At 56.5% G+C, this 25,672-nt stretch overlaps 2 protein-coding genes across 5 annotated transcripts; one reads left to right on the forward strand and one right to left on the reverse strand.

Moving 5' to 3' along the window:
- Positions 1-5,799: 5,799 nt before the first annotated feature.
- On the forward strand, positions 5,800-22,124 carry PLXNA3 (plexin A3). Of its 4 annotated transcripts, none has more exons than XM_070784769.1 (33): positions 5,800-5,917; positions 7,684-8,304; positions 8,667-9,206; positions 9,805-9,987; positions 11,826-11,954; positions 12,025-12,125; positions 12,403-12,526; positions 12,611-12,767; positions 12,845-12,944; positions 13,097-13,211; positions 13,329-13,529; positions 13,707-13,803; positions 13,936-14,126; positions 14,206-14,351; positions 14,441-14,561; positions 14,666-14,802; positions 14,890-15,060; positions 15,438-15,531; positions 15,626-15,865; positions 15,944-16,087; positions 16,167-16,401; positions 16,488-16,630; positions 16,733-16,989; positions 17,096-17,162; positions 17,244-17,402; positions 17,500-17,659; positions 17,757-17,860; positions 18,057-18,153; positions 18,351-18,541; positions 18,846-19,015; positions 19,541-19,753; positions 19,962-20,112; positions 21,095-22,124. In XM_070784769.1, the coding sequence occupies exons 2-33, from the start codon at positions 7,711-7,713 to the stop codon at positions 21,188-21,190; spliced, it is 5,628 nt and encodes a 1,875-aa protein (XP_070640870.1). In that variant the 5' UTR covers positions 5,800-5,917; positions 7,684-7,710; the 3' UTR covers positions 21,191-22,124. The 4 variants fall into 4 exon arrangements, with proteins under 4 accessions (XP_070640870.1, XP_070640872.1, XP_070640871.1 ...); XM_070784771.1 differs by having other exon boundaries at positions 18,369-18,541; XM_070784770.1 differs by having other exon boundaries at positions 17,256-17,402.
- Positions 22,125-22,866: 742 nt separating this feature from the next.
- Positions 22,867-24,490, reverse strand: LAGE3 (L antigen family member 3). Its single transcript, XM_019956374.2, has 3 exons — positions 24,238-24,490; positions 23,785-23,913; positions 22,867-23,624 (listed from the first exon to the last, which is right to left on the reverse strand). Exons 1-3 carry the CDS (start codon positions 24,459-24,461, stop codon positions 23,510-23,512), a joined length of 468 nt encoding a protein of 155 aa, XP_019811933.2. The 5' UTR covers positions 24,462-24,490; the 3' UTR covers positions 22,867-23,509.
- Positions 24,491-25,672: the final 1,182 nt, after the last annotated feature.

The raw sequence follows: 25,672 nt of genomic DNA on the forward strand, positions 1-25,672 counted from the left end.
GATATATCAGACTTCACAAAAATGCAAACTTTTGCTCTTTAAAAGATATGAAAATGAATACACAAGCCAGTAGATTCGAGAAAAGAAAATATTTTTATGACAGAGGGGTGGTATCCAGAACACATTCACACAGACATACAGAAACTCCTGCAAATCAATAAAAATTAGACAAACATCCCAACTTCTTTGTTGCTGTGCTGCACAGCATGCAGGATCTTAGTTCCCTGACCACAGATCGAACCTGGGTGCCCTGCATTGGGAGCATGGAGTCTTAGCCACTGGACCACCAGGGAAGTCCCTGTAAACAGTGTTTAAACACAGCACTTTTACTTTATACCTTCAGTTTTAAGACAAAAGAAACTAAACAACAAAAGTCCTGCAAGGAAATTCCAGACCCCTCTCAGTAGGTTTATTTGTCCTAGGGACAAATACTTGACTCTGAAAGTGCTCTCTATGCATTATTGGAGGATCAAGCAAATGAGTCAATACGTCAGTGGTGTTGGGAGCCAGGTCTCCCAATGCTGAAGGGAGATACAAATATACACTGGGGAAAGGCTAGGAAGTTTTGCTGTGGAATTGGAGTGGGGGACATCAGTATGTATGTATTCAGGATTTTTTTTTTTTTTTATATATATAGCCTGTGTGTAGGGGTTTCCCAGGTGGCCCTAGTGGTAAAGAACCCACCTGCCGATGCAGGAGACGTGGGTTCAATCCCTGGGTTGGCAAGATCCCCTGAAGGAGGGCATGGCAACCCACTCCAGTATTCTTGCCTGGAGAATCCCATGGACAGAGGAGCCTGGCTGCCTACAGTCCATACAGTTGTACAGAGTCAGACACGACTGAAGTGACTTAGCACACACAGCACGGGGAACTATTAATAAGATCCTGCATTCCATGTAGTGTGATAAAAAAAAAATTAATGGGTTACAATCCATCAAAGAAAATCCACATCCACGAGTCCACACAGATAATGTATATATAGATAGATAAACAGGAGTTCTTTCTGAAAGGATGCCATTGAGTAGGAGGGATCATAAAGGGAGAAAAAGCACTGTTTTGTAACCATCATTTTGAGGTTTGGAACTTAGCAACTATGAAAATGAAAGTCATGTCCAACTCTTTGTGACCCCATGGACTGTAGCCCACTAGGCTCCTCTGTCCATTCTCCAGGGAAGAATACTGGACTGGGTAGCCTTTCCCTTCTCCAGGAGATCTTCCCCACCCAGGGATCGAACCCAGGTCTCCCGCACTGTGGGCAGATTCTTTACCAGCTGAGCCACAAGGGAAGCCCAAGAATACTGGAGTGGCTAGCCTATCCCTTCTCCAGGGGATCTTGCCCACCCAAGAATCGAACCAGGTCTCGCATTGCAGGCAGATTCTTTACCAACTGAACTATCAGAAAAGCCCATTGAGAAACTGGTAGTTACCACCTTAACTAAATGCTTAAAGTTAACATCACAGTGAAGGGACAAAACAATAACACTTGCCTCTTGATAAGAAGCACAGAGAGGGCCTGGCAACCTCCCACCACACATAGCCCGAATCTTGCCCTGAGAAAACATCAGACAAATGAAACCTGAGGACGGTCCACCAAATACCTGGCCTGCACTCTTCAAAAATGTCCATGTCATGAAAGGCCAAGAAAAGCAGGAGTTTTCCAGATTAAAGGGGGCCAATGAGACATGAGAATGAAATGCCATGTGGGGTCCTAGACTGGATCCTGGATCAGGAAAAACAAAACTATAAAGGACATCATGGGGACAATTGGTGAAATTTTAACAAGACCTTAGATAAAATATCATCATATCAACATTAACATTTCTGAGTTGAGAGTTATACTATGGTTATGTAAGAGGTTATAATTACTATAGTACAGTAATTATGCTGTGAGTGAGTGAGTAAAAGTCAGTCAGTCGTGTCTGACTTTTTGCGACCCCATGGACTATACAGTCTGTGTAATCCTCCAGGCCAGAATACTGGAGTGGGTAGCCTTTCCCTTCTCCAGGGAGTCTTCCCAGCCCAGGGATGGAGCCCAGGTCTCCTGCATTGCAGATGGATTCTTTATGAGCTGAGCCACCAGGGAAGCCAATTATGCTGTAGTTATGAAACACAGAGGGAAGTATTTAGGGGTTAAGGGGTAAGCTGTATGAAACTTAGACATAGTTGAGAAACTATTTTCATTATAATTTTTTCAGAATATCAGCCTCATAGGTTTTTTTCTTCTTTTATTTCTTTGTTTTTGGCTGTGCTGGGTCTTTGCTGCTGCACGGGCTTCTCATTGCAGTGGCTTTTCTCTTGTTGTGGAGCACGGGCTCTAGGGTACGTGGTTTACAGTAGCTGTGGCTTCTGAGCTCTAGAGCACAGGCCCAATAGTTGTGGCACATGGGGCTAGTTGCTCTGAGGAATGTGGGATCTTCCAGGACCAGGGATCAAACCCATGTCTCCTGCATTGGCAGGTGGATTCTTTACCACTGGAGCCACCAAGGAAGCCTGAGAAAACATTATTCTAATATATGAAATAAAAATATATGCACCCACAAGAGACAAAGAGAATGAGAAAGCAAATGGAACAAAATATGAACTCTTGGTGAATGTGAGTTAAGGGTACATGGGAGCTTTCTGTACATTTATTATAGCTTTTCTGTAAGTCTGAAATACTTTCAAATTATAAAGTTAAAAAGAAAATGCCCACTTCTATCCAACATTTGACTGGAGAGTGTTCAGTTCAGTTGCTCAGTTGTGTCCGACTCTTTGCGACCCTATGGACTGCAGCACACCAGGCTTCCCTGTCCATCGCCAACTCCCAGAGCTTGCTCAAACTCATGTCCATCGAGTCGGTGATGCCATCCAACCATCTCATCCTCTGTTGTCCCCTTCTCCTTCTGCCTTCAACCTTTCCCAGCATCAGGGTCTTTTCCAATGAGTCAGTTCTTCGCATCAGGTGGTCAAAGGTTTGGAGCTTCAGCTTCAGCATGGGTCCTTCCAATTAATATTCAGGACTGGTTTCCTTTAGGATTGACTGGTTTGATCTCCTTGCAGTCTGAAGGACTCTCAAGAGTCTCTTCCAACACCACAGTTCAAAAGTATCAATTATTTGGCACTCAGACTTCTTTATGGTCAAACTCACACATCTATACATGACTGCTGGAAAAACCATACCTTTGACTATACGGACCTTTGTTGGAAAAATAATGTCTCTACTTTTTAATATGCTGTCTAGATTGGTCATAGCTTTTCTTCCAAGGAGCAAGCGTCTTTGAATTTTATGGCTGCAGTCACCATCTGCAGTGATTTTGGAGCCCAAGAAAATAAAGTCTGTCACTGTGTCCATTGTTTTCCCATCTATTTGCCATGAAGTGATGGGACCAGGTGCCATGATCTTCGATTTTTGTATGTTGAGTTTTAAGCCAGCTTTTTCACTCTCCTCTTTCACTTTCATAAGAAGCTCTTTAGTTTCTCTTTGATTTCTGCCGTAAGGGTGGTGTCATCTGCATATCTGAGGGTGTGGCCAGGGCATTATAGCCAGACAGACAGGAAAGGAAGAAATAAAACTATCTCTATTCTCAGATGATATAATCTTGTATATGCAAATCTTACTACATGTGCTGGAAAAAACAGTAGAGCTAATAAATGAGTTCAGCAAACTTGCAGGAAGAAACATGATTACACAAAAATCAATTGTATTTCTATACCTGAGCAATGATCAATTGTATTTCTATACCTGAGCAATGAACAATTCTGTTTTACAATAGCATCATAAAGAATAAAATACTTAGGAATAAATTAACAATAGAAATAGCAAGACTTCCATATAAAATAGGTACTTCCACATAAAATAGGTAGCCAACAGGAATTTGCTGTATGGTTCAGGAAACTCAAAGGGGGGCTCTGTATCAACCTAGAGGGGTGGGATGGGGAGGGAGATGGGAGGGAGTTTCAAAAGGGAGGGGATATATGTATACCTATGGCTGATTCATGTTGAGGTTTGACCAAAAACAACAAAATTCTGTAAAGCAATTATCCTTCAATAAAAAAATAAAAAGAAAAAAATTCACATAAACCATCAAAAAAAGAAATGCAAGACTTGTACACTGTAAACTAGACAATATCACTGAAAGAAAATAAAGCACACCTGAATAAATGAAAACACATTTATTTAGTCAGGGTTCTCCAGAGTAACAAAACAGGATACACACACACACACACACACACGATTAATTTTAAGGAATTAGCTCATGTGATTGTAAGGGCTGACAAGGTGGCAAGTCCAAAATTTGCAGGGCAGGTCAGCAGGCTGCAGATTCAAGCAGGACTTCTACATTACAGTCTGGAGGCAGAATATCTCTTTTCCCAGGGAACCTCAGTTTTTGCTTTTAAGGCCTTCAATTGAGTGGACAAGATTCACCCACATTGTGGAGTGTAATTTACTTAAAGTCAACCAATTGTTGATGTTCACCACACCTATGAAATTTCTCCAGAGCAACAGCTAGATGAGTGTTTGATTAAATAATTGCCAACTATAGCCTAGCCAAGTTGAAATTAATACACATGAATTCATCATCACAACATCCCAAGTTCATGGATGGAAAGGATCTTGTTAAGATGGTGTGTGCGTGCATGCTAAGTCACTTCCATTGTGTCTGACTCTTTTCGACCCTATGGACTGTAGCCCACCAGTCCCTCTTGTCCCTCTGTCCATGGAACTCTCCAGGCAAGAATACTGGAGTGGGTTGCCATTTCCTCCTCCACGGTGGTCTACCCAACCCAGAGATCTAACTCACATTTCTTATGTCTCTTGCACTGGCAGGCAGGTTCTTTACCACTAGTACCATCTTGGAAGTCTTGTTAAAATGGCAACATTCTCCGAATTGATTTACAGATTCAATTCAATCCATATTAAACTCCCACTGGCTTTTTTTTTTTTTTTTTTTCCAGAAACTGAAAAGTCCATCCTAAAATTCATACGGGGTGGACTGAGGGCTGGCTAAAGGGTATATAGAGATTTACTTTGGGGGTGATGAGAATGTTTTGGAATCAAACAGGAGGAATGGTTGCCCAACTTTGTGTGAATATATTAAACGTCATTGAATGTTACCCTTTACATGAGGGACTTACATGATAGATGAATTATAGGTCAATAAAGTTGTATAAAAAGAAAAGGAAAAAGGAACCAAGGGACTGAAAATCTCCAATTCAGGGGCACTGGGGAAGGGGCCAGGTGGTAAAGGCCGACAGCCTCAGTACTCGTGGATGTTATCAGATGCAGGCCCTCCGGATTAGTGGACCTTCCCCAGGAGAGTGTCCTGGGTCAGGACCGCGAGTTCCGGGCTGGTGTGTGCCTGTAGGATGGTGACCGGGGTGCGAGGGACGGGTGGTGGTGCTGCGAACCAGCGGCAGGTGGCCTTGGGCGCGCCTCCGAGCGCCCGGGAGGCGTCTGCGCGACCCCGAGGCCCGCGCTCTCCGCGAGCCCGAAGGGGTTGTGGCGCGGGAGCGCGCGGGTCCCTGGGTGGCGGGAGGCGGCGGGCTGAGGGGCGCGCGCCCCGGACGCGGCCATTGCGCGAGAGGAGGGGAGGGGAGGGGAGGGTCGTCTCGCTGCGGGGGGTGGGGGGGAACCCCGGCCGCTCGCCGGGGCCGGAGCTGCGCTGCTGGGCCTCTCCCGTGGCTCGGGGAGAGGCGGTCCCCCACGGCCGCGAGCACTGCCGCTCGGCCCTCTCTGGGCACCCCTGCCCGGCGCGGTGGTACGGTCCGGGTTTAAAAGGCCCCGGCGGCCGCGGGCCGGCCCCAAAGTGTGGGCGGCGGCGGCGCGGGCGCGCGGGGTGCGGCAGCGAGGGCGCGCGAGCGGGGCGGTGTGGGGCTCGAGGGCGCGTCCACGTGGCCGACGGGCGGCCACCCGGACCCGGCGGCGGCGGAGGGACAGGTAGGTGCCTGCCACTCCCCCCTCCCCCGCCGCCCGTGCGAGGCCAGCCTGTTCATCCGCCCCGGGGTCGGGCATCCCTGAGGTTCGCCTTGGCCTCCCAGGGGTCGGGCCCTGCCCCTGCCTTCTTGGGCGCCCGCCCGACTGGTCCTTAGTGCTCGGCGCCCCCGCCGCCAGCCCCCTACCCGATGGGGACCCTTTGTGGCGGAGAAGCAGCCCCGGCGCCTCCGTCCACTGGGGGGAGTGGGGCGGCGGAGGGGGGGCGGTGTCCCTGGATGGGGGCAGGGCAACCTGGGCTGGCAGAACCGCGCAGGTCATCGGGGAGCGAGTGCGAGAGCCCCGTCTCTGCCAGGGTCTGCCCGCATCCTCGGGCTCCGCAGGGCTGGCTCAGAGAGGCTCGGTTGGCCCGAGGCTCCCGCTTCCAGGTTGTGCTTTGGAACGGGCATTTGGGCTCCACAGCGTGCCTCTCCAGGTATCCCTCCCGACCGGTCCCGTTCCCCTTCTTAGGCTTGTATTCCTGTGTGCTGCGGAGGAGGTGAGGGTGGCATGACGCCCCCCTTCTGCGCCCTCCTTTCTTCTCTGGCTCTGGCATTCAGGGTCCAGGATGTGGACCTTGACAAAAGAGCCTGGGAGAGCCGAGCTGTCTTGAGCTGAAACTTAGCAGTTCCAAGCTGGGTCTGCTCCTGGTTCTGGCAAATGCAATCCACCCCCACCCCCCTGCCCCATTTCTTCTGGGCTGCCTTGGTTTGGTTCCCCGCCACCGCCTCCAAGGTGGGGTAACTTGTGTCTCCCTTGGGGCTTGGGCACCGACAGGGGGGCCCTGAGCCCTGCCCCGTTGGCTGCCACGACACTGCTCTGCTGTCTTGGCTGCCTGAAGCTGGGTGTGGCCTCGGGGTGAAGACCCAGCCAAGCCCAGCACTGCTCCTGGGGTCCCCCGGCCTGTCTCCCCAGAGTCTCAGCTGTGTTAGCCATCCTGCCTCGCCCCTTCACCAGCTACCATCTGGCTTTGGAGGGGGCTGCGTGCACCCCTGCCCTGGGCATCCATCCGGTTGTGCCTGGGCAGAGCCTGATTTCTGTCTGTCTCTGTGCATTGCTGCGGGGGCCGGCACCACTCGGCTTTTGTGTGGCAGCCTATAGACCAGATCGCAGGCTCCTGGTCAGCCAGAAGACAGAGGCCCTTGGGGCAAGGAGGCAGCGGGGGTGCGGGGGGTGGATTGGTGTCCCTGGGTGCTGTTTGGGCTCAGGCTTTGATGCCTCAGACCTCTGATGTCCTGACACCCCAACGTCCCATTTGCGATTGTTTTCCCCCTCCCTTGTCTCCTCCCCGCCCCCCCCCCAACTAGGGGTGCGAGGCGGCTCTGTGGCCTTGAGTGGCCCGTGGTTGTGTTGCGCCCGTGTGTGGCTGGCCACCCTCGGGCCTGGGATCTGCTGTTTAGCTTCTCCTTCCTGGAGGGCCTCCCACCCTGCCTCTCCCAGCATCTGGCGCCGCGGCCCGCTTGGGTGTGGCCCAGCTGAGGCGAGGCCTCCCGGCTGCTTGCCAGCAGTGGGTGGGGGGTGATTGATGGCCCCCAAGCCTGCCTGTGCTCGTGGCTCCCTCGCGCACCCTGGCGGATGCCCCTCCTCTCTCCCAGCTGGGGCTGCCATCTGGGGCCCTGGTGCAGTGGCAGGTGATCGGCCTCCACCCTCTAGGCCATGGTTCTGGGCTGGCCCGAGGCCCAAGGCCAGGCCAGGGGGTAGGCCTCTGACTGGCCTCCGCTGTCTCTCCCCAGGTTCACCCCCTGGGACTGCCACCAGCCATGCCCACCATCTTCATCCTGCTGTTCCTCCTGGCTGCTGGGCAGGCCCTGGGCAGCCGCGGGCCCTTCCCTGCTTTCTCAGTGACGGACACCTCACTCACCCACCTGGCTGTGCACCGGGTGACTGGGGAAGTGTTTGTGGGCGCCGTGAACCACATCTTCAAGCTGGCGCCCAATCTGACTGAGCTGCGGGTCCACATCACGGGGCCCGTCGAGGACAACGCCCGCTGCTACCCGCCCCCCAGCATGCGTGTGTGCGCCCACCGCCTGGCGCCTGTGGACAATGTGAACAAGCTGCTGCTCATAGACTACGCAGCCCGCCGCCTGGTGGCCTGCGGCAGCATCTGGCAGGGTATCTGCCAGTTCTTGCGGCTGGACGACCTCTTCAAGCTGGGTGAGCCCCACCACCGCAAGGAGCACTACCTGTCGGGGGCCCAGGAGCCGGACTCTATGGCTGGCGTCATCGTGGAGCAGGGCCAGGGGCCCAGCAAGCTGTTTGTAGGCACGGCTGTGGACGGCAAGTCCGAGTACTTCCCCACCCTGAGCTCCCGAAAGCTCATCCGGGATGAGGACGGTGTAGACATGTTCAGTCTGGTGGGTGAGACCCCCCTGGCCGTCAGGCGGCCCCTGCCCTCCCTTCCCTTCACCCTCCTCTGGAGAGCCAGGCCCTGTGCCCTCCTACCTTCATGTGTCCTGCCTCTGCTCCTGGAAGAGACCTGGTTGGTCCTAGATGGGACAAGCTGCTGAGGATGGCAGGGCGGGCCAGGTCACGGCCTGCCCTCTGGAGTCTTTCTGGCCTGGGGTCCTGTGCATGCATGGGCAGGGGGTTGTGATGGAAGCCCCTCGGGGACCCTGTTGTGGGATTGAGGCCAGGGCGAGTAGCAGGGGCCACGGATGGGGAGGCCACAGGTGGACCCTGGCCTTGTCCCAGGCTCTCTCCCCCGTCTGTTCCGTAGGTGTACCAGGACGAGTTCGTCTCCTCGCAGATCAAGATCCCCTCTGACACACTGTCCCTGTACCCGGCCTTCGACATCTACTACGTCTATGGCTTTGTGAGCGCCTCCTTTGTGTACTTCCTGACACTGCAGCTAGACACCCAGCAGACCCTGCTGGACACAGCGGGCGAGAAGTTCTTCACGTCCAAGATTGTGCGCATGTGCTCAGGAGACTCCGAGTTCTACTCATACGTGGAGTTCCCCATCGGCTGCTCATGGCATGGTGTGGAGTACCGCCTGGTGCAGAGTGCCCACCTGGCCAAACCTGGCCTGCTGCTGGCCCAGGCCCTGGGCGTGCCAGCCAACGAGGACGTCCTCTTCACCGTCTTCTCTCAGGGCCAGAAGAACCGGGCCAGCCCACCACGGCAGACCATCCTCTGCCTCTTTACCCTCAGCAACATCAATGCGCACATCCGGCGTCGCATCCAGTCCTGCTACCGTGGGGAGGGCACGCTGGCCCTGCCCTGGCTTCTGAACAAGGAGCTGCCCTGTATCAACACTGTGAGCTCCTGCCCACCCCCTACCCCTCTGCCAGGCCCTCTGTCTCTTCCCAGGTCTGCAGGACCAGCCCCGGTGGTCACATAGCAGCCAGTAGGCTGCCGGCCTGTCCCAGGCTGCACAGGCCCGCTCACCTGGGAGATGCTTCCCTGAACCATTTCAGGAGTGATAGCTTAGCCCAGAATTCCCCACCCTCTGGTGATCCCCTCCCTGCCTTTGCAGCTTCTCTTTCCTCGCCAGCCTACCTCCCTGCCAGTCCTCTGGGTGGGCACACTCTGTTTGTGGACCACTCCTTTCCTCTTCCTGCCCCTCTGTCCCCACCTGGCTCCTCCAGCTCTATCTTGTGGGTGCCCCCTCACATTCTGCATCAGTGGCAGCCTCCTAGGCCTTGCTGTCTACTCCCCACTCCTGCCTGCTCGCCTTCCTGCAGCTCCTTTCTCATCCCCCCATTTCCTGTGGGGTCCGAGACTAATGGTTGGTTGGTCTTGGCTAGCAAGGAACAAATTCTGGGTCCTCTTCCCTGCCACAATGTGGGATCTCATGGCCGACGTCCAGTGGGTGCCTGTGAGCTGACCCGCGTGCACCCCTCCTGTTTCACCAGCCCATGCAGATAAATGGAAACTTCTGTGGGCTGGTGTTGAACCAGCCACTGGGTGGACTGCACGTAATCGAGGGGCTGCCCCTTCTAGCTGACAGTACCGATGGCATGACCAGCGTGGCCGCCTACACCTACCAGCAGCACTCTGTGGTCTTCATCGGCACTCGCGGTGGCAGTCTCAAGAAGGTGGGCACCAGCCTGTGGGCATCAGGGCAGGCTGAGATGCAGAACAAGGGGTGGGGACAAGACTGTGCAGGCAAGCCCTGTGTTCACCTGCAGCACCCACGCTCACTGGTGCCACTGCCTGCTGTGGCCTGAACCACTGACTTCCTGTGGCAGACCCAGGCCTCTGTCCTTATCTCTGGGCTTCCCTGCCAGGAGAGCAGGAGCCATTGTTGCTGGGTCCTCCTTGAATGAAAAAGGAAAGGAAAGGAAAGTTAGTCGCATAGTCGGGTCCAGCTCTGCAATTCCACAGACTGTAGCCCACCAGGTCCTCTGTCCATGGTATTCTCCAGACGAGAGTACTAGAATGGGTTGCCGTTCCCTTCTCCAGGGCATCTTCCTAACCCAGGGATTGAACCTGAGTCTCCTGCATTGCAGGCAGATTCTTTACCAACTGAGCTACTAGGGAAGCCTCCTTGAATGAATGAGGGAACAAATGTGAACCTGACTGCCTTTGCCATCTTGTCCCCTCATAGGCCCAGGGGTTGCTTCTGTTTCAGGGCTGGGAGCTCTGAGGTTTTCTAAAGGGACAAGGAGTCAGACCAGCTACCAGCTTCTTCTCGTGCTCACCTGGGAGATGCGGGCTGTTCCTAGAAGGTCTGGAGTGGCCAGGGAAATCTTGGGGGCCTAGTCTACTCCCCTCCGGGTCCTTTTTTTGCATTTCTCACAGCTTTATTGGGGTATAACTCCCATGTCGCACTCCCACCCTCATATAAAGCATCTCTCTGATTTGGGTACATTTGCAGAGTTACACTGCCATGAACACTCTTTCGTTCTAGGGTATTGCCATCATCCCGAAAATCCCTTCCCCTATAAATCTCACCTTTTCCCCATGCCCAAACTCTATAGTTACAGTTCAGTCACTCAGTCGTGTCTGACTCTTTGTGACCCCATGGACTGTAGCACACCAGGCCTCCCTGTCCATCACCAACTCCTAGAGTTTACTCAAACTCATGTCCGTTGAGTTGGTGATGCCATCCAGCCATCTCATCCTCTGTCGCCCCCTTCTCCTCCTACCTTCAATCTTTCCCAGCATCAGGGTCTTTTCCAATGAGTCAGTTCTTCGCATTAGGTGGAAAAAGGATTGGAGTTTCAGCTTCAGTATCAGTCCTCCCAATGAATATTCAGGACTGATTTCCTTTAGGATGGACTGGTTTGATCTCTTTTCAGTCCAAGGGACTCTCAAGAGTCTTCTCCAATACCACAGCTCAAAAGCATTAATTCTTTGGCTCTCAGCTTTCTTTATGGTCCAACTCTCACATCCATACATGACTACTGGAAAAACCATAGCTTTGACTAGACGGATCTTTGTTGGCAAAGTAACCTCTCTGCTTTTTAATATGCTGTCTAGGTTGGTCATAGCTTTTCTTCCAAGGAGCAAGCATCTTTTAATTTCACGGCTGTAGTCACCATCTTCAGTGATTTTAGAGCCTAAGAAAATAAAGTCTGTCACTGTTTCCAGTGTTTCCCCATCTATTTCCTATGAAGTGATGGGACCAGGTGCCATGATCTTCGTTTTTTGAATATTGAGATCTAAGCCAGCCTTTTCACTCTCCTCTTTCACTTTCATCAAGAGGCTCTTTAGTTCTTCTTTGCTTTCTACCATAAGTATGGTCATCTCTGTGCCCTGTGAGCCTTTTTGGACCAGCTGTGACACCCCCAAGAGCCTCCAGGGGGCAGCCTTGGTGTTATCCTTCCCCGTCTGTCTATGATGGGACAAGGCTGGGCCCCTGGCAGCAGAAGAGCCTGCCCGGGTATGTGGGCTGCTGCTGTGGCGTCAGGTGGCTGGTCTTGTGGCCCAGGTGCGGGTTGACAGCTCTCAGGAGGCTCACCTGTACGAGACGGTGCCCGTGGTGGATGGCAGCCCCATACTCCGTGACCTGCTCTTCAGCCCTGACCACCGGCACATCTACCTGCTGAGTGAGAAGCAGGTGGGCCCGGGGCAAGTGGCAGGGTGGGCTGGGGGCAGGGCGCAGCATGTGCTAACTCGGCTGTGCCCAGGTGAGCCAGCTCCCGGTGGAGACCTGCGAGCAATACCTGAGCTGCGCGGCCTGCCTGGGCTCGGGGGACCCGCACTGTGGCTGGTGCGTGCTACAACACAGGTGAGGACCTGCCCAGCTCTGCCCATGGCTGGGGGCCGTGGTGCCCGCCCTCTCCCACGTGCCCACCCCACCAGCTGTGCCCTTGTAGCCTCCCTCCCTTCCGACTTTATCCTGCTAATGAGCAGAACCTCTGGCCCAAGTGACGTCTCTCAGGCCCTCGGGGATGAAGCCGAGGCATGCGGTTGCCTGGCACCGTATGCTGGGCCGGCTGCCCCCTCGTCACCCCTTCCTGGCCCCCAGGGCAGCTGTGGGATGGGCCTGGCCTGACCCCACACAGGTGCTGCCGCCAAGGGGCCTGTCCAGGTGCTGTGGCCCCATATGGCTTCGCTGAGGTGCTCAGCAAGTGTGTCCAGGTGCACGTCTGGCCCAACAACGTGTCGGTGACATCACCTGGTGTGCAGGTGAGGGGCGTGGCAGGGACATGGCAGGGGTGTGGTGCCCACATGCTGCAGTGGACCCTCCTCTAAGCCCTCGGCTTCCTGCAGCTGACCGTGGCCATGAGCAACGTGCCAGACCTCAGTGTGGGCGTGAGCTGTGCCTTTGAGGAGGTGACCCAGAGCGAGGCCATCCTGCTGCCCTCTGGGGAGTTACGCTGCCCCTCGCCTTCCCTCCAGGAGCTCCGGGCTCTTACCCGGGGGCACGGTCAGTGGACGGGGCTGGGGGGGGCGGGGGATGCTGTCTGTCCATGGCTCACATGGGGTGCCGCGGGCTCACTGCAGGGGCCACCCGCACCGTGCGGCTGCAGCTGCTCTCCAAGGAGACCGGTGTGAGGTTTGCTGGGGCCGACTTCGTCTTCTACAACTGCAGTGTCCTCCAGTCGTGAGTAGTAGCTGGCCTGCCCCCGGTCCCATCTATGTGGCTCGCAGTGACGTGGGCACCTTTTTCCTTTGGCTTCCCGTGTGGCCCACACGGGGGACAGTGAAGGGCCTGGTTTGGTCTCTTCCATGATTTCTGAAGCCTCTCCCCTCCAGGTGCATGTCCTGCGTCAGCAGCCCTTACCCCTGCCAGTGGTGTAAGTACCGCCACGTGTGTACCAGCCAGCCCCATGACTGTTCCTTCCAGGAAGGCAGGGTGCGCAACCCTGAGGTGAGGTGGGCATCATGCACGAGGGGGCCGGGCTCCCTGCAGGCTGGCCCCTGGCTTTGCTGCCCTCCATCTTGGGGTTTTCTTGGAGCCTCTTCAACGCGGGGGTTCTCCCCTCAGGGCTGCCCTGAGATCCTGCCCAGCGGGGACCTCCTGATCCCGGTAGGCGTTGTGCAGCCCCTCACCCTGCGGGCCAAGAACCTGCCACAGCCTCAGTCAGGGCAGAAGAACTACGAGTGCGTGGTCCGGGTGCAGGGCCGGCATCAGCGGGTGCCTGCCGTGCGCTTCAACAGCAGCAGCGTGCAGTGTCAGAACGCCTCGGTGAGGCCCACCCTGCCTATCTCGGGGATCCGGGCTGTGCCCAGCAGACTCTTCGGGAAGCCTAAGCTCATCCTGGCAGAGGACTTTCTGAGTCTCCTGCTGGGGATTCCTGAGCTAGGGTTGCAGGGGGGTGGTCTGCACACCTTCACGAGGGTCACACAGGTCCTTCTCCCCCAGTATTCCTATGAAGGTGATGAGTATGGTGACACCGAGCTGGACTTCTCCGTGGTCTGGGATGGCGATTTCCCCATCGACAAGCCTGCTACCTTCCGAGGTGAGCTGCGGGATGGGGCTGAGGACCTCACTTCCTGGGGCAGCATAGGCATGAGCTGGGGCCAGGGTCCCGCAGGGGGACCTTTCATCAGGGCCTGTAACTGCTCCCCAGTGATGCCCTCTGTGCCCACAGCCCTCTTGTACAAGTGCTGGGCGCAGCGGCCCAGCTGTGGCCTCTGCCTCAAGGCTGACCCCCGCTTCAACTGTGGCTGGTGCATCTCGGAGCACAGGTGCCAGCTGCGGGCCCACTGCCCAGCCCCCAAGACAAACTGGATGCACCCGAACCAGAAGGGCGCTCGCTGCAGCCATCCTCGCATTGCCCAGGTCGGTCTCCCCTCCACCCACTGCCCTCTGGGCACCCGCCAACTCAGCTTACCCTCTCGCCTCCCATCCTGCTCTGCAGATCCACCCAGTCATGGGGCCCAAGGAGGGGGGCACCTGGATCACCATCGTGGGTGAGAACCTGGGCCTCACCTCCCGAGAGGTGGGCCTGCGGGTGGCTGGCGTGCGCTGCAACTCCATCCCCGCTGAGTATATCAGTGCTGAGAGGTGAGTGCAGCCCAGCTGGCGGACACCAGGCCTCATCCCCCACTGGGGGCTGGCCTCCAGGGTCTGACCTTCTCGGACCCTGCCCTCAGGATCGTCTGTGAGATGGAAGAGTCACTGGTACCCAGCCCTCCACCAGGGCCTGCAGAGCTCTGTGTCGGCGACTGTTCGGCTGACTTCCGCACGCAGTCTGAGCAGCTCTACACCTTTGTGGTGGGTGGGGTGCCTACCCGTTTCCTCTCCCATCGCTTCTTGCCGGTAGCGTGCGGCCTGGCCAACCCCCCTCGCCCCGCCCCTTAGGACATCTTCTCCCATAGACGCCTACGTTTGACCGTGTGAGTCCCAGTCGGGGCCCGGCCTCCGGGGGCACGAGGCTCACCATCTCTGGAAGGGCTCTGGACGCCGGCAGCAGGGTCATGGTGACCGTGAGAGATGGCGAGTGCCAGTTCGTCAGGTGGGTTGTTCGGAAGCTGGGGCCTCAGGCCAGCAAACGGCGGGCAGCCCTGGGCCACTCTCTCCAAGTCCCCACTTGCTGATGCAGGAGGGATGCTGAAGCCATCGTGTGCATCTCGCCTGTCTCCACCCTGGGCCCGAGCCAAGCCCCCATCATGCTGGCCATTGACCGCGCGAACATCTCCAGTCCTGGTGTTGTCTACACTTACACCCAGGACCCCACTGTCACACGCCTCGAGCCCATGTGGAGCATCATCAAGTAAGAGGGGACGCTGGGGACCAGGTCTCTGAGTGCCTGGTATCAAGTTCCACCCCCTCTGAGCCTGAGCCCTCCTCAGCAGAGGGGAGCCTGGTTCCTCCATGACCACACGGCACTTGGCACCTACTGGGTGACCCAGGTTTAGGGAAGCTCCAGGGCCGCTGGATTGGGAAGATCCCCTGGAGAAGGGAAAGGCTACCCACTCTAGTATTCTGGCCTGGAGAATTCCATGGACTATATAGTCCATGGGGTCACAAAGAGTCGGACATGACTGAGTGACTTTCACTTCACTTCCACTTCCAATGGGGAAAGCAGAGAGAGGGCCATGCTTGGGGCAGTTGGGGAGGAGCCCTGAAGTCCCTCACTCCTGTCCCTAGTGGAAGCACTGCCATTACCGTGAGTGGGACCCACTTGCTGACGGTCCAGGAGCCCCGGGTCCGGGCGAAGTACCGAGGCATTGAGACCACCAATGTGAGTGCCAGCTGCGCCCCCCCCCCCCACCCCACCCCTGCCTCCCTGCCCGCTGTGGCCTCAAGTGCTGGACTGCTTGCCTTTGTCCCCGCAGACATGCCAGGTGATCAATGACACTGCCATGCTGTGTAAAGCCCCTGGCATCTTCCTGGGGCAGCCCCAGCCACAGGCCCAGGGCGAGCACCCAGATGAGTTTGGCTTCCTGCTGGACCACGTGCAGACTGCCCGCTCCCTCAACCGGTCCTCCTTCACCTACTACCCTGACCCCAGCTTTGAGCCTCTTGGGCCCTCTGGGGTCCTGGACATCAAACCAGGCTCCCACGTAGTGCTAAAGGTGCCGCTGGGGCAGGAGCAAAGGGCAGTATGGCTGGGGTAGTGGGGAGCCCTGGCTGACTGGGCTGTCTGTGTGCAGGGCAAGAATCTGATCCCCGTGGCAGCTGGCAGCTCCCGCCTCAACTACACGGTACTGATAGGGGGCCAGCCATGCGCGCTAACCGTCTCCGACACGCAACTTCTCTGCGACTCCCCCAGCCAGACGGGCCGGCAGCCTGTCATGGTGGGTATGGGGCAGGGAGGCGGCCAGGGCAGCCTGGGGCAGGCATGGGGCTCGCTTCACCGTGTGCCCGTCCCTGCAGGTGCTGGTGGGCGGTCTGGAGTTCTGGCTGGGCACCCTGCACATCACAGCCGAGCGTGCCCTGACCCTGCCAGCCGTGGTGGGGCTGGCGGTAGGGGGCAGCCTCCTGCTGCTGGCCATCACTGCCGTGTTGGTTGCCTACAAACGTAAGACTCAGGATGCCGACCGCACGCTTAAGCGGCTCCAGTTCCAGATGGACAATTTGGAGTCCCGGGTGGCCCTGGAGTGCAAGGAAGGTGCCTGTGTGGAGGTGGGGCGCGGGGCAGGCCGCAGGGGCTCCCCGCTCCTGCCCTGCTCACTCTGCCCCACTGGCCCTCCCCAGCCTTCGCTGAGCTGCAGACAGATATCAATGAGTTGACGAACCACATGGACGGCGTGCAGATCCCTTTCCTAGACTACCGGACCTATGCTGTGCGAGTGCTCTTCCCAGGGATCGAGGCCCACCCAGTGCTTAAGGAGCTGGATGTGAGTCCCACCCTGCCCCGTACACTCCCCCCACCATTGTCTGCCCCTGCCGTGTCATTTGCAGGGTCACCTCTGCTCTCTGAGACACCCTGTCTCCTACAGACCCCCCCCCACGTTGAGAAGGCCCTGCGTCTTTTCGGGCAGCTGCTGCACAGCCGCGCCTTCGTGCTCACTTTCATCCACACCCTGGAGGCCCAGAGCAGCTTCTCCATGCGTGACCGGGGCACCGTGGCCTCCCTCACCATGGTGGCCCTGCAGAGCCGCCTTGACTATGCCACAGGCCTGCTTAAGCAGCTGTTGGTGGACCTCATCGAGAAGAACCTTGAGAGCAAGAACCACCCGAAGCTGCTTCTGCGCAGGTACTGGGTCCCCCCTCCCCTAGCCCTGGGCCAGCCCTGCCCCGGCCAGTCCCCACCCCTAGGGAGGCCCTTACCGGCCAGGACCGCAGCGCCCCTTTCTCTCCAGGACTGAGTCAGTGGCTGAGAAGATGCTCACCAACTGGTTCACCTTCCTGCTGCATAAGTTTCTGAAGGTGTGCATGCTCACAGGGCAGGTGGTGGGGGCCGTAGGGTGGGGAAGCTGCCAGCTGGCTGGCAGGCAACTGTATGCCCAGCCCTGCCTGCAGGAGTGCGCGGGGGAGCCGCTCTTCTTGCTGTACTGTGCCATCAAGCAGCAGATGGAGAAAGGCCCCATTGATGCCATCACAGGCGAGGCACGGTACTCGCTGAGTGAGGACAAGCTCATCCGGCAGCAGATCGACTATAAGACACTGGTGTGTGGTGTGGGGGGGGGGTGGTCAGGTGGATAGGGTGTCAGGTCTGCGGGGAAGCCTCACCCAGGACCCACCCTGTGGCCCCCCACCCACTCAGACCCTGCACTGTGTGTGCCCGGAGAGCGAGGGCAGTGCTCAGGTGCCCGTGAAGGTGCTCAACTGTGACAGTATCACCCAGGCCAAAGACAAGCTGCTCGATGCTGTGTACAAGGGCATTCCTTACTCCCAGCGCCCCAAAGCTGAGGACATGGACCTAGGTGAGGCCCCTGCCCTCTCCTCCCGGCCCCTCTGCACCTCCTGGTACTATGGCTGTTGTTCATGCCCCCCCCCTACTGAGCTGTTTGTGGCCTGCAGAGTGGCGCCAGGGCCGCATGGCCCGTGTCATCCTCCAGGATGAGGACATCACCACCAAGATCGAGTGTGACTGGAAGAGGGTCAACTCGCTGGCCCACTACCAGGTGAGGAGCTGGAGGGCCACCCATGACCAGTGCTCCTGTGAGGCTGTGGTCCCGCGCTGGCCCCTCCCCTCTGTCACCCCCACAATATAGGCCCTTCTCTGGGAGCTGTGGGAGCTGCCCCACATACCCCCACAGGGTCAGCCCCTTGGCTTCTCAGCCTCTTGCATTGCCCCCTCTCTGTCCCTGGCATCTGCAGGTGACAGACGGTTCCTTGGTGGCGCTGGTGCCCAAACAAGTGTCAGCCTATAACATGGCCAACTCCTTCACCTTCACCCGTTCCCTCAGCCGCTACGGTAAGTGTCTTCGGTGTGGTGGTGTCTGCTGGCCTCGTGGCCTTTGAGGCTGTGTTGGCCGTGGTCCCCAGACCCTGCTCTCAGGAGGTCTGGGCTCTTTAGAGCCTAGAAGTGCAGGGCTCCTGGGATAGAGGGGGCATGAGCCATGGTGATGGCTGGGCTACTGGCCTAAGGGGGCACACCATCCCCTGCCCCAGAGAGCTTGCTTCGCACAGCCAGCAGCCCCGACAGCCTCCGCTCTCGGGCGCCAATGATCACCCCGGACCAGGAGACAGGCACCAAGCTGTGGCACCTGGTGAAGAACCATGACCACGCCGACCACCGAGAGGGTGACCGTGGCAGCAAGATGGTCTCAGAGATCTACCTGACACGGCTGCTGGCCACCAAGGTGCGCCTGTCCTGTGCCATCCTGGCCTGAGTGTGGGTCCCTTCTGTCCTGGACTTGGCCCTCAGACTGGCCCCGGCTGCCTGGGGTAGGGGCCACTGGATTGTTTCCATGCCAAGGGACTGTCTTAAGGCCTTTGCTATGGAAACTATCACCCTGAGGTCAAGGCCAGGTCTATCTGAGGGGTGTTGTTAGCCGGGCAGAGAAGCCCTGCTCACTGTCAGGCCTCTCCATCCCCATCTGTCCTGGTGTGGGAACATTCCCCCTTGGCTCCCTGTCAGCTGGTGCCCTTGCTGTGCCACTGCAGGGCACACTGCAGAAGTTCGTGGATGACCTCTTCGAAACTGTGTTCAGCACGGCACACCGCGGCTCGGCCCTGCCACTGGCCATTAAGTACATGTTTGACTTCCTGGACGAGCAGGCCGACCAGCGGCAGATCATTGATCCTGATGTGCGCCACACCTGGAAGAGCAACTGGTACCACCATGCGCTGGCCCTCCAGGGCTGGGTGGGAAGAGGAGGCTTGGCTGGTACTTGGGGACCTCGGTCAGGGTGACAGTGGGGGCTGGGGGCTGGACTGCTCATCCCAGCAGGAGAGGACAGTGGCCTGGCATTGATGGTGCCACCGAGTAGGGAGAGCAAGTGTCTGTCACTCTGCCAGGGGTTTGGGCGGCTGGGATGCAGATAGTGTTCCCTGCACTCAGAGGTGCCCTTGACTGTCTGGGCCTGGCTGCTCACCTGGTGATACCGCTGGCACAGTGCAGAGATGCTGGAAGCCTGGTCCAGGGGGTGAATGTGTGTGTGGGAGGAACATTGAAATCACCAAGGCCAGAATGCCATTTCCTCTTACTTCTCACTGCTTGAAGTGAGGCTGAAAATTAAAGAAAAGGCTGCTAACTCTCAGTGTGTCATCTTGCCACCTGTGGGCCTGTGGAGGTGAGCAGACAGGAGGATGTGGCACAGGGAAACTGGGGAGCTGTGGGCCTTTGTCCCTTTGTCTAGCCTGCCCCTGCGCTTCTGGGTGAACGTGATCAAGAACCCGCAGTTCGTGTTCGACATCCACAAGAGCAGCATCACGGACGCCTGCTTATCAGTGGTGGCCCAGACCTTCATGGACTCCTGCTCCACGTCGGAGCACCGCCTGGGCAAGGACTCGCCCTCCAACAAGCTGCTCTACGCCAAGGACATCCCCAACTACAAGAGCTGGGTGGAGAGGTGGGCCCCAGTGTGTGGGGGTGGGGGGCCTGGACACCCACAGAACATGGCTACTGGGTGAGAGTGTAGAAGCTGGCCCTGCCTAGGCTGGCTCATATTAATGAAGGGCCAGCTTCAGGAAGAAAGCCCAGAGGCTGGCCTGGCAGCCAGGACAAGGGCTTTGACTTTTGCAGCAGCTGCCAGCATGACTTCTTCGGGATCCCATTAGGTACTACCGGGACATAACCAAGATGGCATCCATCAGTGACCAGGACATGGATGCATATCTGGTGGAGCAGTCCCGTCTCCACGCAAGTGACTTCAATGTCCTGAGTGCACTCAGTGAGCTCTATTTCTACGTCACCAAGTACCGTCAGGAGGTGCGTGCCACCCCCGCAGGCCCGTTGAGTTTGAGAATGCAGCCAGTGGCAAAAGCAGGGGCGTGATGGGAGTCAGGGAGACCAAGTCTTGGATTACACTCAATTCCTCCCACAAACAAGCCCTCAGGATGTGGCACACGTGATGCTCTCTGTAGATGTGGGGAGGTGAGGCACCCAGAAAAGAAGCTACTGGCTGAAGCACCAAGTTCTGGTTGGGAGAAAGTAAAGGGCCAGGAATGCAGGGTAGGGCCAGAGGTGGGCAGGGTCAGGCCACCTGCCTGATTTGTGACTGGAGCCTCAGTAGACAGGGAAGCCAGAGGGTGGGCTTCAGGATTGGGCTCCTGGTTGGAGATGAGAACTGGTAAACCTCAGCTGGATACAGGCCTGAGAGCCCTGAGCCTGGATGAGCTCACCAAGGGGGTCCTCGGGCAGCTAGAGACAGAGCTGTGGCCCAGGCACTGAGCCCTGGGGCCCTGGGACACTCTGATGTGGCAGAGCAGAAGGGGAGGTGGCTGTGGAGTCTGAGGAGGGTTGGGAGGGACACCCCCACCCCCAAGTGCCACACGGGCCCGGAACACATGCGTGAAGAACCCCCACCAGGTGTCAGGAGGAGTGATGGGCTATTGGGTGCTGCCCATGGTCAATGGAGATGAGGCCCGAGAAGGCCTGCTGCTTTGGATGGGAAAGGTCTAGAGGGGGATTGGGGGTCTGCAGGGGACGGGAAAGGGGAGCTTCGAGTCCACATCACTCTTGGACGGGGCTGCATGCTGGCCGTGGAGAGGAGGGACGAGAATTGTGCGGTTGGAGGAGGATTTGGGGTCGAAGAGGGGCTGTTTGGAGGCCATGTGCCCAGGGTCCTGGCCAGCAGGGAGGGACACCCTGAGGCCTGAGGGAGGGGCAAGCTTGCCCCAAGGAGCAGGGGGCTTGGCTGGGAGGAACAGCCCGCCGTCCCTGAGAGGCCAGCTTGGGGCCTGCTTCCCAGGTTCTTAGCGCTCTGGACCGAGATGCCTCTTGTCGGAAACACAAGCTGCGCCAGAAGCTGGAGCACATCATCGGCCTTGTGTCCAGCAACAGCTAAGGGTGGCCGACCCGGAGAAAGGCACGTCTCAGTCCTGAGCCAGTCTCCCGTCCAGGGGGCGTCTCGGGCCTGGGTCCTGGGCTGAGCCCCGGATCAGGTGGCACCGGGCCGAGACACCCCCAGCATAGCCCGGGGCCCTTCATTAGTGCCTTGCTTTGGGCCCTGCATGGGGAGGGGGCGACCGGACCAAGCCCCCCACCACAGCAGCAGCAATACCCCCACCCTCCCTCTGCCCTCCTGCCCAGTCTGGTGATTGCCCCTGACCTCCTTGCTATTTATGCCTCAACCACCTATTTATTTAATTTATCTCCACTCACCCTTTCCATATGTAAATACGGCCCCTCCTGCCCCAGATGTCCCAGTCTCACTCACCTCCTCTCCTTGAGTCCTCCCAGCTCCCCTTGGGACAGGGTCAGCCTTGGCCTCACCTCTGGCCCTGCCCCTTCCCCTGGCTGCCCCCGCCCATCTTCAGGAGAGGGCCTGGACACCAGCAGCACTCGGGGTGGGCAAGGCACCAAAGGTGCCCTCAGACTATGGCTCTGCGGCTGACACAGAAGCCTGTCTAGACTTCTCAGGCTGGGCCTGGGCCTCCTCCCAGGCTGTGTTCTCTGAAGCCTGGAGAGCTTGAATCAGGCTCCTGCCAGGGCCAGATCTGGGCCTGGGGGCACCGGACTCTCCTCCTCCAGGCCTTGCTGCCAAACTCCGTCTGCGGGGTCTGCGCGCCCCAGACCACTCACCCCCCGCTGCCCTGCCCTGTGCACGCCTCGAGGGGCAGAGGTGGCAGTGCCTTACTCCTTTGTTCTTCTGCCTCCTTGGAGGAACCCAGCCCTGGTCCATGCTCCTACAAACTCGATTTGCCCCCCTTTTTTTTTCTGCATGAGGTTTTCTTTGACCCTGTCATCTTTTTTTTCCTAATTAAATGTTGGGAAATGGAGTTGGCATGTGGCTTTGTTCTCAGGGCAGGTGGAAGCAGGTGGGGAGACTGTCGGACTCTGCCTGAGCTGGATGCCATCTGTGGGAGGAAGGGTGACTCCTTGTGGGGTTTCTGAGGATCTGAGGTGGTCCAGGATGGCCATGTCCAATCCATCAACGAGGCCGGGTGGCTACACCTTCAAGACACGTTCAGAAGCCACTTCCTTCTCCCCATCTCCACTGCCCCTGTGTGGTCCAAGCTGCCCTTGTCTCTTGCCTGGATGCCAGTCTCCCCATTTCTGCCCTGGCTACCTTCAGCCTCTTCTCACCATGGGAGGCACCGGGACCCTGTTAATAAACATGGTGGCCCTCGTCCCCACTCTCTTCAAAATGGTCCAGAGCTTCATGGCCACCAAACACCTTCATGTCTGCCAACTCTGTACTGTCCCGAGTGCATTGCAGTCATTGTGCCCCTGTGCAGTGCTGAGTCCCTCAATCGTGTCTGACTCTTTGCGACTCCATGGACTCCCACCAGGCTCCTCTGTCCATGGGATTCCCCAGGCAAGAATAATGGAGTGGGTTGCTATTTTCTCCTCCAGGGGATCTTCTGGACCCAGGGATCAAACCCTCATCTCTTGTGCCTCCCACACTGGCAGGTGGATTCTTTACTGCTACACCACCTGGGAAGCCCCCAATGGTGACACTAATGTGGGAAAACCAGAATTCTGGTGGGAGGGTATTTTATGGAGAGTAATTTCACATACTTTAGATTGAGAGCTTTAAATATTTAATTAATTCTACTTCTTATAATCAATCATTCATGCAAAGATCTATATACAAGCATTCCACTGAATCATTACCTATAATATGGCAAAGACTGAAAATAGTTTAAACATTCAATAATGATTTTGAAGAATATTTAGAAAAAAGTTCATGTTAGATGAGAAATACCAAGAAAAACGCTAAACTTGCACAATATCAAATATTATTGTTACACGTTTACTATATAACTATAAAACTCAGAGAATACTCCAAAATATTGATAGTAGCTAATACTGAATGAGAGACAGGACCTATCCTCCTCCATTTCTTAGATGATCTTCACTTACACTGTACTACTTGACTATCTGAATCACATAACCCTCCAATCTAAGGACAAAGGCAAGAATTTTGAAGGTGCTATAGTTGAAAATAAACTCATCATAGGTCAATTTTATTTTCAGTAGTTAAGCATTTAAGCACCAAACAATGCAAGTGGACCTTGAGCACCCAAGGGCCATTATAGGCAAAAGATGAGGCCCCCATAATAACTCGGCAACTAGTGCAGGAATCACTGCCCTAGGAAGGATCACTGTCTAGGAAGGGCCACCAGGTCAGACCTTAACCCCCCCTTTCCCCAGCCCTGGCTTAGCGGGCAACAGAGGGCCCAAAGCGCTGCATGGTTCGCATCACCAGAGAAAGCTGGTCCAGAAAGTTGACAATGGAGATTCGAAGGAGGCGGCAATCTTCAGCTCTCCAGCAGCTGAAAGTGACAGAAAAAGAGAATCAAGGTGGAGATAGGCGCAGCACACTGCGTCACCTCCATAAACACAGCCCTTGAGTGTGTCCAAATAGAGCGCCCCTGGAGAGAGACGAGCTTGGTCACCTGCTACCACTTCCAACCAGCCCCTTTTCCAACTTACACCACCAGGACACTGCCGCTCACTGTGAGCTCCTTCCCAACCGCTCCACGGTGAGGTTCGACATCTGGGGCCAGGGACCCACGGGCAATCTCTGCCTCCAAGGCGGACGGGAAAGGCACGCTTAGGGTGCTGATGGAGACGCGGTTAAGGTACCACCCACAAGGATTTGGAGCTCTGGGTCCTGTCTCAGGACCTCTTCCAGCCCCTCCGGGCCACTCGTAGCCCTAATCCAGCCCAACTACCCCGTTGCCCCGTGATCCCATTTCTGCCCCCGACTCACGCCACCCCGGCCCATCCCCGCTTCCAGTCTCCCTTCAGCTTTCTATTCTCTGCCCGCCCCAAGCGCCCTGGCCATTCCACCCCTCAGCAGCCCCTGAGCCGCCGGTCCGTTTGTCCCACCTCCCACCGCAGGCAGCCCCCAGCCCTATCTGCACTGCCCTTCGAGTAGGATACAATACGCATGGTCGGCTTCCCGGCCGTTCGGCCGGGGACCATGGGTCTCCGCCCAGCCCTGAAGAGTGCTGGGCCGGCGCGACACCCGGAGCTCCGTGGTCTGCAGCGGAAGCAGCACCCGCGCTGCGGGGGCCGCCCCGGCCACCCCCGACACCCCGCCGGCCCCGGCTTTCGGCGCCACCCGCCAGGCTGCCTGCGCCTACGTCCCAACCTGTCTCCTGCATGGCTGCCGTGCTCCGCCTCCAACTCCACCCACGGGTTCCGGGCCTTGGCGTCGCCCGCCCACTCCGCGAGCGGCTGAAAAACTGCTGGTCCTTCCTGAAGTGCCGCCCCCGCCCCGCGCGCCTGCGCAAACAGGTCCGGTGGAGCCGGCCGGCCGATGGGGTCTCCGTTGGCCGCAGGGAAATGAGCCTCCCTTCCACAGTTCGGGGCTTCCCTTGTAGCTCAGTGGGTAAAGAATCTGCCTGCCATGCAAGAGATCCGGGTTTGATCCCTGGGTCAGGAAGATCCCCTGGAGGAGGAAATGGTAACCCACTCCAGTATTTCTGCTTGGAGAACCCCATGGACAGAGGAGCCTGGGGGGCTACAGTCCGTGGGGTCGCAAGAGTCAGACACGACTTAGTGACTAAACCACAGAGTCGGGCACGACTGAGGGACTAACTCTTTCTTTCCCACAGCTCGGGCCGTTCGCAAACTTTATTATTATTTTTTTTATTATTTTTTTTCAACCATATTTTTATTTTTTAATTTTTTTTAAATTTTATTTTATTTTTAAACTTTACAATATTGTATTAGTTTTGCCAAATATCGAATTGAATCCGCCACAGGTATACCCGCGTTCCCCATCCTGAACCCTCCTCCCTCCTCCCTCCCCTACCCTCCCTCTGGGTCGTCCCAGTGCACCAGCCCCAAGCATCCAGTACCGTGCATCGAACCTGGACTGGCGACTCGTTTCATACATGATATTATACATGTTTCAATGCTATTCTCCCAAATCTCCCCACCCTCTCCCTCTCCCTCTCCCACAGAGTCCATAAGACTGATCTATACATCGGTGTCTCTTTTGCTGTCTCGTACACAGGGTTATTGTTACCATCTTTCTAAATTCCATATATATGCATTAGTATACTGTATTGGTGTTTTTCTTTCTGGCTTACTTCACTTAAACTTTATGACTCGATTTTAACTTCCCTTTTCTGTTCTGCAAGTTTTTGACAGTAACCTTGTACGGCATTTTTAATCAAAAATAAGTTTTTAAAGTGACATGAAATTTCTGATGGTGATAGGCCTGTTAGTTTTTTGTTTTCCTCCTTTGTAATCATAAGGAAGGGCATAAAGGTGAAGTAGGTTATCAAAGCCTGTTGGATCACCCCTCAAAATCCATCCTGAATCAGCCTACCCTCTCCCCCTTCATTGCTAGTCTCCACCGGTGGCC

Source organism: Bos indicus, chromosome X (genome assembly GCF_029378745.1).
Source record: "Bos indicus isolate NIAB-ARS_2022 breed Sahiwal x Tharparkar chromosome X, NIAB-ARS_B.indTharparkar_mat_pri_1.0, whole genome shotgun sequence".
In the NCBI taxonomy this organism is placed as follows: domain Eukaryota; kingdom Metazoa; phylum Chordata; class Mammalia; order Artiodactyla; family Bovidae; genus Bos; species Bos indicus.